Below are 14,677 nucleotides of genomic sequence, written 5' to 3'. Positions count from 1 at the left end.
AGGGTGGTAGAGGTGGAGAGGGGGAGAGAGAGAGAGTGAGGGGTAGAGAGAGAGAGAGAGAGAGAGAGAGAGAGAGAGAGAGAGAGAGAGAGAGAAACTAAAAGTATCACATTTTGGCGTACATCTAAATCGACGAGAGTACACGAATCAACAAGAATTACACGTAGAATTATTGCAGATATGGAGATGAAATTGTCCGAAAACTGTCGTAGTTTTGGACTTTTGAGAGACACTCTTTCGTCTTACTTTGTTCTCGGAAAGACCGCTTTCTCGAGTCGTTGGTATCTCGAAAACTATTAATACCTCGACTTTCGACAATTTCGCTAAGGAAAGGTCGAGATTACGAGATGTACAAGATTACAAGCTCATCTAGGCGAATCAGAGATTCAGAATGAATGCTGCAAGTTGTAAGAAAACTTGTCCTGTATAGCGAATACACTTTCAGCATTACTTACTCGCTGCACAATGGACTTGTCACTTGTTCCAAGCGAAGGTCCCACTTTTTCATGGCGGGCGTGTCAACGAGTTTGCTAATCTTCTTGACGCCTTCGAGTAGAATCGTCAGGTCCTTCTCGTTTGTAAAGTAATTCGGATAGATGAGCGGTGGGTCCAGAGGATTATTCGAACCAAGTTTCAGTTCGCCTCGACTCTCCGTGTAAACCGCCGTAGGTCTCGCCACGATCTCCCTTCTGTCCGGACAGTCGGACTGGCCAATCTTACCGTTGGTGCACTCGTTAGGTAGACCCGTTTTCGGACAAATGGAACTGAAACCGTCGAAGAAGACCTGGATATCCGGCATGCCGTTGATCGCGTAACTGCTCTCGAGAAAAGCAGTGACCTGAGTGATACCGGTACTGGCCAACGCGCCCGTCTTGCTCTCCAAATATTCGTTGACGGCGTCCATCGTCATGACCTCGTATGGGATGTCCCTGATGCTCATGGGCACCCCGACGGACACGTGATTGTGCAAATTCTTACCAACCGGCAGGTCTTTGTGCACTTTAATACCGAACTTGGTAAGATCCTTTTCGGGTCCCACGCCAGAATTCATAAGGATGTGCGGTGAGCCGATGGCACCGGCTGTCAGGATCACTTCTTTATCGCATTTCACCACCCTCTTGTGGCCGTTCTTATCAATCAGTTCCACGCCGTAAGCCTTCTGCTCCCACGGGCTAATCATGATCCTGGTGACTCGCGCGTTCGTTAGCACTCGTAGATTTTTGCGGTTGTGAACAGGTCTCAGATATGCTCTCGAAGTCGTGAGGCGCATACCATTTTCGATCGTCATTGGCGCAATCATGAAGCCAGTTTGGTTGTACTCCTTTAACCGAGAGGTTTTGTAACCCAGCTGACCGGCGGCCGCCAACAGTACGTCTGTGAAATTCGGCTTGTGCGAATAATACTGAATATTCATCAGGCCGCCCTCCTTCAGGGTTCTAGGCTTGTCCGACAAGATTGTTGGGTCGATTGGGTTTTCCACCCGTTCAAAATAATGACTGATCTCGTCGTAGGACCAACCTGAGTTACCCTCCCGCGCCCAGTGATTGTAGATTTCAGGATGCCCTCGGATGTACATCATACCGTGGAAGCCGCCGGTTCCGGCGACCATTTTGCCTCGTGGCCAGGTGCAAACGCCGCCCGTTCCTAAAATGAAGAAAACACGGTATACGCACGGAAAATTTTCAGATGTATTCAAGTTTTTCGGAAAAATGAATATGGAAAATGAAAGGAAAAATGAAAGCTGTATTTTGGTCTAGGACTTTTAGAGAATTGATACTTTAAGTATTTTATATGTACCCAAACAGGCGGTAGGATGCGATAACGTTGGTTCCGTCTTAAAGTTCCAATCGAGGGACGTGTTTATAGCATTGAACGCAAATCCTGGTATAGCTGTCATACTAGGTTCTTCCGGGCCAGCTTCGATGAGCAAAACTTTTCGCCACGGATTGTCGCTCAGTCTTCTCGCGATTATTGGCCCAGCCACACCTGCCCCGACAATGACAAAGTCAAACCTAAAAACGTTAAAATGAAAATAACAACATACGCGGGTGATTTTTTTTATAATATAGACGAATAGAATACAAATATTTTTGCACTAATGCACCAATAGTAAGATTGGGCGAATCTCTTGAATTACCATTCGTTTTCGCTCGGTGCTTCGTCTCTGCCCAATCGTCGACAAGGATCAGTAATGTCGCATCTGGAGGACATCGCATGGTGAACCAACGTCATAAAACTACTGACACCGTCGCAACCACTCGTGTATCGCGTATCCTCAAACTGGCAGGAGCAACATCCGGTGGCCGCATAGTCGCTGGTTGCTCGAATTGGCTAGAGAATAGCACAAGGTAAAAGGATACTGTTCGAGATAGAGATTCACAACCAACGATCAGCCGTATTTCTGGCCATATTAAATCTCAATATTTATAGACGCTCTTCCCCCGAATATTGTTCGCACTTGTTTTTTCTAATACCAAATAGAATACGTACCAAAGCTATGCGCATGTTAATGCGAAACTCGTGAGAGGGAGATTATGTATTTAAGAAATTAAAGGAAATTCCCGCGTTAATGTTTATTCTGAAATATACTATAAGGAAGTTTCCCAGCAGTTTGAATATTTATTCTTTTCTAAGGCTCGTTGCTCGTGTAACTACTTGTAACTAAGCTCACGACAGCACGATTTCCTCGAGTCGCGGGAAGAGATGCGTACACGACGCAAACATCTAAACAAGACAAACTCTACTCGAACGATATTGTATACGCGGACACGCATCGACAACCTTGTCTTATTATAGCATAATAATTCATTTTTTTAATCCGTATGACAATTTAATAATTTGATCTTATCTATTTGATGCGCGCACTTCTCTCGTTTTACGCGCTGCAGCTGTAAGCCTGTGGCTTACGATCGAATCGTATGACGCAGGGAGTTTGATGGAACGAAATCAAAAGGTTCAAAATCGATCGGATTATATAATATTTGTACAATTGTACTAGCTTATTACAGAGATTCGGTAGCTTATTTCAAAAGAAGCAATAGAGTCTTTTCCTCTTTCTTTTTCTCAAGTTGATATGTGTATGATGTCGTTATGATAAGTTGAAAAATGTTCGATATATGGTAAAAGAGTATCAACTCTTACTCACCTCTTGTGCTTCGAGTGGAAGTGCGATTATACAATGCGCCAAGGCTAACCAAAGAAAGTACCACCGCATGTCTGCAATTTAAAGACTACTATCATCTGTGTGAGAATGAGAAGGTAATGTGAAATTTTTAATATTGAAATGAGAGCGAAATATAAGAGCAAGGAGAGGAATGATAACGAATGGTAGCGTTTATAATCTAATTTAGTTATATCATTTATCATATGCGCGCCTGTGCGTCGTTTCATTTCGCGAGTATCTACCATATATCTAGCTGTAATTTGTGCTGACCGAACGCATTTTACAAGGCCACTGTGTCTCCTCAGGAAATAAGTCGGACGCAAGAGTCAATGTTCGATCATTATCGTAAACTACATCGTAAGTAAAATACAAACCTTACGACGCGTTGTTGTAAAGTCTCATTAACGAAAGAACATACATATAATCGCTTGAAAATGACTGCGACGGAGTTTCGACACATGTCAGCTAAACACTTGGGCGAGTGGAACGAACGTCGATTATACGATTTATAAGAATACCATTGAAAGCAATAGCATACGCCGACAGTGTATATAGGCGCGTTTTGCAATAAACTTAATTATCCCGCGGTTATACTTATCGGTAAATGCTCGTGGCATTGTTTTCAATTCTACCTCATGTGACACAAAGTATCGAAGAATCCGTAATTGGATATAATTATTCCCTTATTTTCTTTCAAACGTGCGCGTTATATCAAATGAAACCTGTCGATCAGATTTTTTAACATTTTTAGCATTACTTTTAGCATTGTTTACTGATAGATTATCCACAGTTATATTGCTTGTTTGTGAGAAATTTTTGTCGCAGCGATCAAAGAGCATCACAGTATATCCGATATGTCACATGCAATGCGAAATGCTCACATGCGGGCGTAGAAGTTTCTCTCCATCCGCAAACGGAGCAAATGAAATTTCGTTAAACTGTATGTTAACATCGCGTATACACGAGACAAGGAGATAAGACAAAGGTAAATGTCTATTTTAAATAACAGTTCTAATTTTATCGTACGTAGAAGAATTTGGGAAAGTTTCCGAGGAAGTTTTATCAAAATATCCTCTTTGAAATCGTGTTTTCGTCACCGCTAGACACCGACTGTCGTTCGCACAGTTATTAGTCGCGTCATATTGTATTACACTTGATTCGCGTCATAGATAATTTTGTAACAAGTCATAAGAAGTTGCATAAAGAGCTCAACAAAAGATGAAAAATCTTTGAAGGTAGCTTCAAAATTTTCGCACGTCTCTTGATTTAAAAAGACACATGTTACAATTAATGTAAAAGGCATTTTGAAATTATCTATATTCTCTTCTAGACTTGTTCTTTTTCTAAATATAACCGGATATCTGGTTAAAAATGTGACACCTGAATATTTCGTGATGATCGATATTTCACCGATATAACACACATAGGCACCACCGATTGATTCGCCTGATCACCAAAATCACAGATCATATTAAACGATCGACTCGGAATATCTCGGATTCGCAATACGATCATGCTCTTGACACGTACCGTTTGGCACAGCCAAAGGGACAGCATAACTACGACCAGACTATATGCACTAATCGAGAAACTCCTCGCGTGTGGTCAGAAACATTCGTTGACAAAGAAGACACACGTGGCGTGACGTCATCGTCTGAGTCTTTATCTTGGTTCCAAGCAGGATTCACACTGCGTGGATTAATGCATCTAGGATTTAGTCTTTGAGGATTTACGATCGAGTGATCAACCTTCATAAAAGCCATTGTCGCTTCTAGAAATGTTTTTCCTCAAGAAGAAATAAAAATAATTTGAGAGGGGGAGAGAGAGAGAGAGAGAGAGAGAGAGAGAGAGAGAGAGAGAGAGAGAGAGAGAGAGAGAGAGAGAGATTGTAAATTAAACGGTAGAGTTAAGAATCATCATCAGAGAAAAGTTCGAACCACGAAACCGCGATTGTTGTATTCGTGTGATTTGGTCAAGTATTCAATTAAATTCGCTCAATTGAAAAGATATCAGCGAAATAACATTGGATAGGATAAAGAAATTGCTTGTTTGGTACGCGTAAATAAAGACTTGCAAACAGTCATGATTTAAACGAACGCGACGTTAAAACCTTTCTCACTTCACAAATTGTGTCAACATTTTATTTTGTTTTCTTAATGTCATAATAATACACAACATTTTAATTCACCGACTCAAGTCCAGCTTGATAATAAAACTTAATTTTAACACATTTGCGAGCTGCCTGCAATTCGTGCGCTATGATACGAGTAGTTATGATAAAACGCGACTTGATGCCTTTACATTCATGTACTAAACGTACTGTTTTTCCCTTTATTAAAAATCTTATCTTTTTTACCTCGAACGAGACTGTAGCTCCTGCTCCACTAGCGTCAGCTTGTTACCGTCCCGCGTAGATACCGCGAACGAAGAATTTGTACTAATTTATAGGGGAAAAATGAACCCTGTCGCGACTTACATTTCGAATATATGACGAAGAAGCACCTTGAGACACCTCAACAACACGTATCACATGTACACATGGATCACGCGCGTCATTATACTTATATTATAATTTGGGAATAAATACGCGCGCACATGTGGCTGCGAAAATATGTGGAATGTTTATTCACATTTTTGCGCGGCCCATGTGCTGTGACCAATGTGCAATGGTATATTGAACGTCATCGTTAACGCAAAGCTATCGAAGAATATTGGGTAATATCAATATTATTGAGATATTAAAGACTATACCATTTGTTTTATATTACTGGCGACAAGAAATTTAGTTTTGAGTTATAAAACACCATCTACCTTCAAGAAAGATTATCGTCACAAGTGATAGAGGCCCAAACACAAAAGGAAAGTTTCGTTGTGACACGTGACGTCTAAACTTTTCCAATGTTCCAATGTTCGAATGCGTTTCCTCTTACGCCTAAATACAATAATAACTTGCTATCAAAAAATTGAAGGTCTAACCAGAACATTTGAGTTATATTTTTGTTTAACAAAAGTTTTAGTAGCAAAGTCGAACGCATTATGTTTAATAAGAATATAATTTTCTTCCAAAGTACGGATATTAAGCATACATTTTTCTTTTCAATAATGGAACGGCACGTTACGTAAATAATATCCTTGCTACAGTACAAACTCTTATAAGTGCTCACTTAAATTGTTTTTAATTGTTTTTTTAAATAGTTTAAATTATTTGAAATACACAGTTTAGAATTTTATCATAGTGCATTTTTCCAATAAATAATGGCCTTCAGTAGTATTTGAAAAGAGTACAATTTTTGCAATTTTTGTACAAATTAAAGGTATTGGTATCCATAAGTAAAGCCGAAAGAAAATGATAGAGCCAAACGCAGATTCTATATGGTATGTTACGTTGCACGTTTGTCATACAGGGGAAAGATATGGCGCTATGCATGGGGTATATATCTTATTTGTTAAATGGAAATGGCTCGTATGATAAAATCAAAAGATAAAATAAGGTCAATAAAAGTGAATAATCAGCGGCCAACATAAAATAAGGGGCTCAGAGCCTGAATCTTATTTGTGTCGAGAAATACCTTGCAGGGCTCATTCCATGTACCAAGGTCTGTCGACTGATGAAACGAAGTGATAAATTAACACATCTTTGCCTTTCCTAGAAAATAAATGCATTTAACATATTTAAATTATGTATTACACTTGTTCTTTATTGGAGTCTCATGTAATGATACGTTAATCTTTATGTGTCAATTTCATACATAATCAGCAAGATTGTAGGAATATTGTGGTATCATTTTATCACAAGATTACGACATTACATAAAATAAACGTTATGAAATGTTGCTGCGAGATTATAGCAACGGTAAAAATATCCGCTTGTAGAAATATTATTACATAACTTAATTGTAGTAACATTGCAGTATAATATATTTACATAGGTTAAAACATTGTTTATACCTGTTTTATGACAAATCTAATAGTGAATCATAAAAGTGTGCTAAAATGTTTCGATGAACATCCGTTTACTTATTTTTCAAAAGTTACAAATGAGTTCAGATTTCATTTTTCAACTTAATAAGTACACAGCGAATCTATCCCAAACTTTACAGACACGTTTCTTGTTAATGAAATTTTTTGTCTTTGAAAAACTTTATGATGTTGAGAAATATCATATATTCTTATCTATATGCTTAACATATTATTAATTCCTATCACTCCTAATAGGAGTATAAGGCATATAGAAATAAGGATTCCTATGACGAACATAGGGTCTCATAGAGATTTCAGTAATCGCAGAATTTTTAAGGTGTACAGGTGATTGGCCAACCGCACTTTGTTCGATTCTTGAGCGTTAAACTCTCCTATATATCTGTACAGAAGGAGTAAGATACTCTCGGCAGGTTACCACTTTCTTCCAGAGTTGTAAACCGAACCGAACCATTGAAGTGTATCCGCTCCGAGAGAACGGATCAAAATTTCAATTATAAAATCGTTCCGATCCGGAGCGAACCGTTTTTTATTATGATTTAAAACGCTCCGGTTTCGAATCGGAGCATGAAAAACCGGTTTTGGAGCGGTTTCTTTATCTAAAAAGGATTTAATTTATTTAAAAAGATTTACCACGTTTGAGTCTTTGCTACATAGCTGGAGAGGTGGTAAATGTGCAAATTTCACCAGTTCGATTCGATTTGCATTCCAAGTTCTAAATAATTTACTTCATTCATTCGGTTTTCGGAGCGGTTTTTAAACTCGAACCGGTTCAAAACCGCTCCAAAGAACGTATTTATGCTCCGGTTTACAATCTTATTCGCTCCGTTCTCTCGTAGCATATAACTTCAATGGTTCGGTTCGGTTTACATCCCAAGTTCCAAATGATTTACTCCGTAAATTCATCCGGTTTACGGAGCGGTTTTTAAATTCGAACCGGTTCAAAACCGCTCCAAAGAACGTATTTTTGCTCCGGTTTACAACCCTGCTTTCTTCCAACAGGTGGCAATCGAACAAAAACCAATTTCTCAGTCGGCTTTGAACTTGGATTTTTGGTTTATTAGACTAGCTTACAACGCTCTATGTCACGATCGCCACATATTCTTAACATAACTCCATAGAAAATAAATAGCGACAATAGAGTTGTAAGGAGATCAAGAGAAACTACCAAACAATCTTTCTTAGTAACAACGAAGGGCAAGCGTGTCAAAAATTTTACCGATTCTTTTGATAAATATGTTAAGTAGTTTTGTTTCATTCTAATCAAGAAATAAAATAATTAGGTAAAATAGACGCGTAAACAACATCTTTATACTGTTATTGCGACTAATATTATCATATGCCTCGGTGGTAGAATTGGTTGAGACGCCCGCCTAGAGAGAAGGGAGGTCCAGGTTCAAACCCTGCCCAGATAGCACAAAGATGAACATAAGTCCATACAGAATTCATTTTAAAAAAACATACAGAATTAGAAAAATGAATATCTGAAGAATTCTTGAAGAATTAGTCTCAATCAGTTCGTCTTGAAGTATTCTTCTGAAGTTCATTATAATGAATACTTCGCGATTCAGTACTGTGAATACTTTAAGAATTTATGAGGAATTATTTGTCATGCGCGAGTATCCGCTAACCGCCATCCGGACGTTCTTGTGCAGCGTGTTACCACGCGCAATATTTTGTGTGCGTAACGTTATGTGCAATTAATTTTGTGCAATAGTTCTATTGTGTAAAAGAAAGATTCGAACGACGAGAACCGAAACGGAAGAATCATTCGATTGTCAACGAGCTTCGGTTGAGAGTATCTCACTGTTGAGTAAGAAATTATAATAATGGTGTAATGTTACTGCATATTAGATGTGTACATACATTGGGTAAATATTTTGTAATCCTCTTTGTTCTAACACTATTCCCCTTGAATTCATAAAGTTTACATTTATTGAATTCGAGATGAATACTTTAAGAAGTTGTCAGGAAAACGATTTATGGTGCATGTAACTTCCTCTGTCACTCTTATTGTATTCTTCTATGAATTCCTAAAGAATTACAATTCAGAAAAAAGAAAACTTAAAGAATACTTTGTGAATTCAGTGTGCTATCTGGGTGGCTGAGGTAATATTTTTCGCAATAAATTTTCTCTATTACAAAAATTGCCAGATACGGTCAATAAAAATCACTGATGTTATTAATTACTTCTGGCGACTTTTAAGAATATTCTTACTAGTAAAATAATTAGTATCTTAGATAGTTTAATAAATAACAAGTGAAAATACTAATTTATTTATGTCTCGATTTGTTAATATTCATTATTGTTATATTTCATTATTGCACGTGATGTTAGTTTGATAAAAAAAGACGCCAAGTATCAGCGCCACCCAATCGAGAATTATATAATTTAATTATTTGAATATATTTTATTAGAAGAAAAAAAACATTTTTATCTTCTCTACAAAAGTAATGATATCATTAAATTGCGCCAACTAAAATGAATATTTACACAAACTAGATACTTAATTATTTTAATATGTTATATCCAAACTATCGAGCATAAGATTTTACTGAAAGAAATAAAGGAGACAATAACATTAATGAGACAAATTTTTAATACTTATTTAATAAAAATATAATGTGAACAATTTAAATACAAATAAACATTTTATTAAAAGATGGCCTTTTCTAATTTAATTGTTGAATACATATCGATCTTGATTCACGACATTATTCTTTATTAAAAAAGCTTGGCGCTGCTAAACCGCTGAAATATACAATCTAAATTTACAATTAATTCTAATTCCTATTTCATAACCCACACGTGCGCGCATGCACAAAAGAAAGAGAGAGATAGTTTAATACTTGGAAGGAAGGAAGAAAAGCGTAATTACTAAATATTTGGTTTAGCAACGCCAAGTGTTTTTAATAAATGTGCGCGTTTCAACGCAATTCATCATGATGCATTTATCATTGCAATACATTATTTTTGATTTATACGTTTTATATGTACATATCTACATGTACACGTAATATTATACGTCATTACATTACTATTAGGTCAGCGATTTTTCAAATCGGCAAGACTTGAGATAATGTAAACTGATAAGGCAGTCACGATTTTAATTGCAATCTTTCGTGGAATTTCAAGGATAAATGAAAATGTAAATATACAGAAAATCGATATATACATATTTTTCGATCGCCTACCGGGGCATGTGGTGCAGGATTTTCAAGTAGTTATGTGCGCTATCAATATACTCGTACGCAATAGATACGATACAATACATTGCAACAGGATTCACAATAGATCATATCCTGCACCACGAGTGCTAATTTTCGACGACAGACGAATTTAAAGAATTCTGGCCTTATCGTAATGTCATAAAAATTATTGCTCGGAGCCGTGAATCGATGTATGCATATGTGACGCGTATCGTATACTCGTATGTTACATCGTTACGATGCAAATTGATTAAGTGTACTTTCAACAATTTTGGACTGCACGAGAATCACATTTTTCAAATTGATAACTTATCACATGCCAGTAAACACCTTTGTATCTCATTACGTACATGCAATTCGTCGTTTATCACCTAAACCTCGATATAAATATAGTTTAGAATTACGTACGCGCACGCACGCACATTCACGTGCGCAAACAGCCTGCTGAATAACTAAAAGCTCGTGTGAAAAAAGAGAGAATACAAAGAAAAATCTTCTTACACTCTTTTTCTCGCTTAACAAATTAGTGACCTAACAATTAGCGCTCTGCAATACTATCGCACGTGCAACGAAAGCACTTCGTATAAAACGTTGCGCAAACACTTTCTAAATGTTTCTAGACAAGTGCCAATCATCGTCGTATAATAAGCGTCGTTACCGTCGGCACAATTGAGAAACGCAATTAAAGTTGAAGCAGTTTTTTGGTTTTGTTTTTACTTCGCTCGAGAAGATTGCAAATATACCATATACAATACTATACTATATGTATAATAAGGCGAAAGTTAGCGTCCACCTTATATCGATCTGTTCGTCAAATGCGATCTCTAGCGTTTGCCGAAACCTGACCAATCTTCCTTTATCATATCGGCGCCCCTTTCCGCTATCATAATCGTCGGTGCATTAGTATTTCCCGAGACTATGCTCGGCATGATCGACGCGTCGATCACTCGCAACCCCGCGATTCCGTGAACTCTTAGTCTGGAGTCAACAACGGCGTAGCGGTCGTTGGCTGGGCCCATCTTGCAAGTGCCAGTGGGATGATATATCGTCGCTGTGAAATGACGTACGTAGCAAGTCCAATACTTGTCCAACGAGCCGACATACTGCGAGCATCCTGGTATTGGATTCGGGTTTAGCCGTGCATTCAACTTGCGCATAAGACTAGTCTGACTCATCTTATCTATAAATTTCACGCCTTCCACCTATGACAACATAATTTTTCAAGTCACTACAATACATTCTTACGTTCGACGGAGCTTTCTTATTATTATTCTCTTTTTTTATATATTTATATTTATTTTAATTCTCGAACGGGAAGCTGGCTTATCGTGATTGTCTAGTGTCAATTAGTCGTGATTGCCTATAGTTAATTAGTTGAAAGTAGCTATTGTGCCGTTTCGCGAGAAACACACGTCGAAAACAATAATAACGTACTAAAACTTGGAGATCACGAGGATCCTTGAAATAATTTGGAACAATGATGGGAGCATCATCCGGATCGGCCGATTTGAGCGCGACGAAGCCTTTGCTGCGTGGCCTTAAAAGAATCGGCATAATTCCGAAAGCTTCAACGTCGTCTGTAATATTTCCATACAAGCCAGTGGCGGTGCTCGACTCAATCCCATATATATTTGCTGTGATACTTCCGTAATCTGAGAAAGCTGAGAAAATCAGCTGTACATCCGGATAATCGACCCCGTCTGCGTATCTGCACCATAAGGATCGTTTTGTTGAATAAATTGATTGATGTCATTAAAGAAATGCTATTTTGTTATGAATTTAGTGTAATTTCGTTACGCAAGAGAATTGATAAGCCAAACAAATCTGTGTGAGAGAGAGAATATACGTAATATGTGTAGGGCTTACTTAGTGTTGACAAACGCCATTCCGGCACTGTACACAGACGTATAGAGCGGGCCAGAACTGTTCAATATCATTTCTCGGATATTACTCAAATTTCTAACTCGAGATTGTCTTATTGTAAATTTGTTTCGCTCGGACGTGCTGTGCGAAGGCTCAACGATATAGATCATCCCGCCCATTCCCACGTGATCTTGAAGATTTTGTCCTACACCGGGTGCATGATGCACCACAGATATCTTCATCTTCTCGAGATGGTGCCTCGGCCCGATTCCCGACAGCATCAAAAGTTGCGGCGACTGTATCGTACCCGCGGAGAGAATCACTTCGCGTTTCGCACCAACTGTGAAACGTCTCTTACCCTTGCGAAACACCACCCCATGTGCCATCTTCGATGTGTCATCTGCAAACAAGTCGTTGTCAAACTCTTACGTACTTTCTATCACAATTCCACAATAGTCGCCTAATGACTCGAATGCCTGATGGAAATTAATATCTATATTTCCATGTAATATCAAGGACTACGATGATAGGCTGTGCAATACGGATTAACCGGACATCGGAGATAATGAGATTTTCTAAACCTTCTTTCACCAATATCCTCTCCACGAATGACTCCAAGCTGACGTCCAGATTCTTCCTCTTTGAGGCAGGTCGTAGGTAAGCTTTAGCAGTACTGCATCTCAATCCATCCCTCAAAGTACCGAAGGAATATGTAAAACCCGTTTGATTTGCGCCATTAACATCGCGCACTTTGTATCCCAACTCCTCGCCGGATTTAACGATATATTCGGCCATCGGTGGATTGTACTTGAAATATTCCACCGTCAAGTATCCATTTTTCTCATGGTAAGACGAGCTGGAGAGTTCCTCGACTCTGACATCTTCTGACTTTTTGAAATACGGCAGAACGCTCTCGTAATCCCAGCCCGCGTTACCGAGAGCCGCCCAAGAATCGTAGTCTCTTTTGTTACCGCGAATGTAAAGCATCGCGTTTAACACGCTGCTACCACCTAACACCTTGAGAATGGATCATTTCCCTGATATCTCTGATTTCATGACGGGAAAGACAAATTACAATAATACATATATTACAAAATCGAGATCGCCCCAACTTGAACGCAACGAATTAATGTATTTTAAAAGTCACTTTTACTTCGCGTCCTTCTTCATCCCCTTTGTTATAATCATACTATCCTTTTTTTCTACCATCAATTGTACCTATCGATTGTGTCTCATTGTCAGTCACGATATTCCGAATATCCCTTCCCTCCCCTTCTCCCGCAAAAAATAAATTGCTTCCCAGACGCATCGTTTTCTAGACATACATATACATCTTTACCCATAAAATACCTTGCCACGTGGCCAGCTGCATTGATGATTATGCATTGCCAAGCAATAATTGGACGACGGCTCCGTTTTGAAATCCCAATCCAGATACGTACGTTGCAGAGACGAAAAGTACCAAGGTACGTCGGACGAAGGCACTTCGTCAACGCCGGCTTCGAGCAGAAGCACGGTGCAACTTTCGTCCTCCGACAATCGACTGGCCAATACAGCTCCTGCTGATCCACCGCCAATTATCACGTAATCGTACTCAACCAACAGTTTTTCCGTTGATGTCGTTTGTATACGATTCTTCTTGTCTACGATATCTGGACGCATATTAGTAATGAGATACCCCAACGTCACATAGGAGATCATCGTAGCTAAGGACATGGCCAACGTATGTAGTACTGCGATACTGCAATCAGAAGCACGGTGCTGGATTTACCGCTCGTCTGTAATATAATAACCCTATCGTTCGCAATAATTACCACCCACGCAGACACATACAAGAGGAGCGAGGAGAGGCCTCGCATAATTACATAACGTATAAGATACAACTTATTTATGCATCGATTTAATTTTCTGGTTGTACACGCGTATTGCACGCTTATCGCAGCCAATATTGCAATTTGTGTAACGTATTCCGGTAATTTCATAATTTCAGCAATTAACGGCTACGCGGCTGATTTTAACACCAGCTACTATTGTGTCGCGCTTGGTTGGTCTCTCCTACTTAGCTGTTACTGAACTTTTGCGATTGCTTTCCAATTTGTGTTTGCCGATGTGAAAAAATTCCTAAAGTTTTTCTTTTAGTGAGGTCTACTCTTCGAGATGAAACATTACAACAAAGTGCACGATATTTCACTTTTGTATTTACCTAAAAGTAATATTTACTTGTAAAGAGAAAGCGATATTTTTTGCACACATTGACTTCTATTATCGTGCATGCTTTAACAAGTCGGCCATTGAATCGTAATTCTGAAAGACAATTACGAAAGAATTCGATGCTACTGTATAATTCTTAGAATTACCTGGTGTCTTTCGGTACAGATATTCGAGCGTTGCGATACAAAAGGAAAGTAGATTTATTAAATACGCAAAGATTGGTGAAACTATATACCATTATACAGGGTGTTA

The 14,677-nt window shown here is 38.6% G+C and overlaps 1 protein-coding gene and 1 pseudogene across 1 annotated transcript in view; both read right to left on the bottom strand.

Annotated features, from left to right (window-relative positions):
- The window catches only part of LOC105558334, a 5,430-nt pseudogene extending 633 nt beyond the window's left edge, over window positions 1–4,797 (bottom strand).
- Window positions 4,798–9,776: 4,979 nt separating this feature from the next.
- The window catches only part of LOC105558343, a 12,566-nt gene continuing 7,665 nt past the window's right edge, over window positions 9,777–14,677 (bottom strand). Inside the window, exons 7-11 of the mRNA XM_012005957.1 lie at window positions 13,565–13,975; window positions 12,796–13,231; window positions 12,218–12,614; window positions 11,786–12,059; window positions 9,777–11,553 (exon numbers count right to left, since the gene is read on the bottom strand). Coding sequence (XP_011861347.1) covers window positions 11,176–11,553; window positions 11,786–12,059; window positions 12,218–12,614; window positions 12,796–13,231; window positions 13,565–13,975 — 1,896 coding nt within the window. The 3' untranslated portion in view covers window positions 9,777–11,175. The remainder of the gene's footprint in view (window positions 11,554–11,785; window positions 12,060–12,217; window positions 12,615–12,795; window positions 13,232–13,564; window positions 13,976–14,677) is intronic.

Source organism: Vollenhovia emeryi, unplaced genomic scaffold (genome assembly GCF_000949405.1).
Source record: "Vollenhovia emeryi isolate VEMERY1.0 unplaced genomic scaffold, V.emery_V1.0 DF939354.1, whole genome shotgun sequence".
Lineage (NCBI taxonomy): Eukaryota > Metazoa > Arthropoda > Insecta > Hymenoptera > Formicidae > Vollenhovia > Vollenhovia emeryi.
This window is presented reverse-complemented; position numbering and strand designations above follow the sequence as displayed.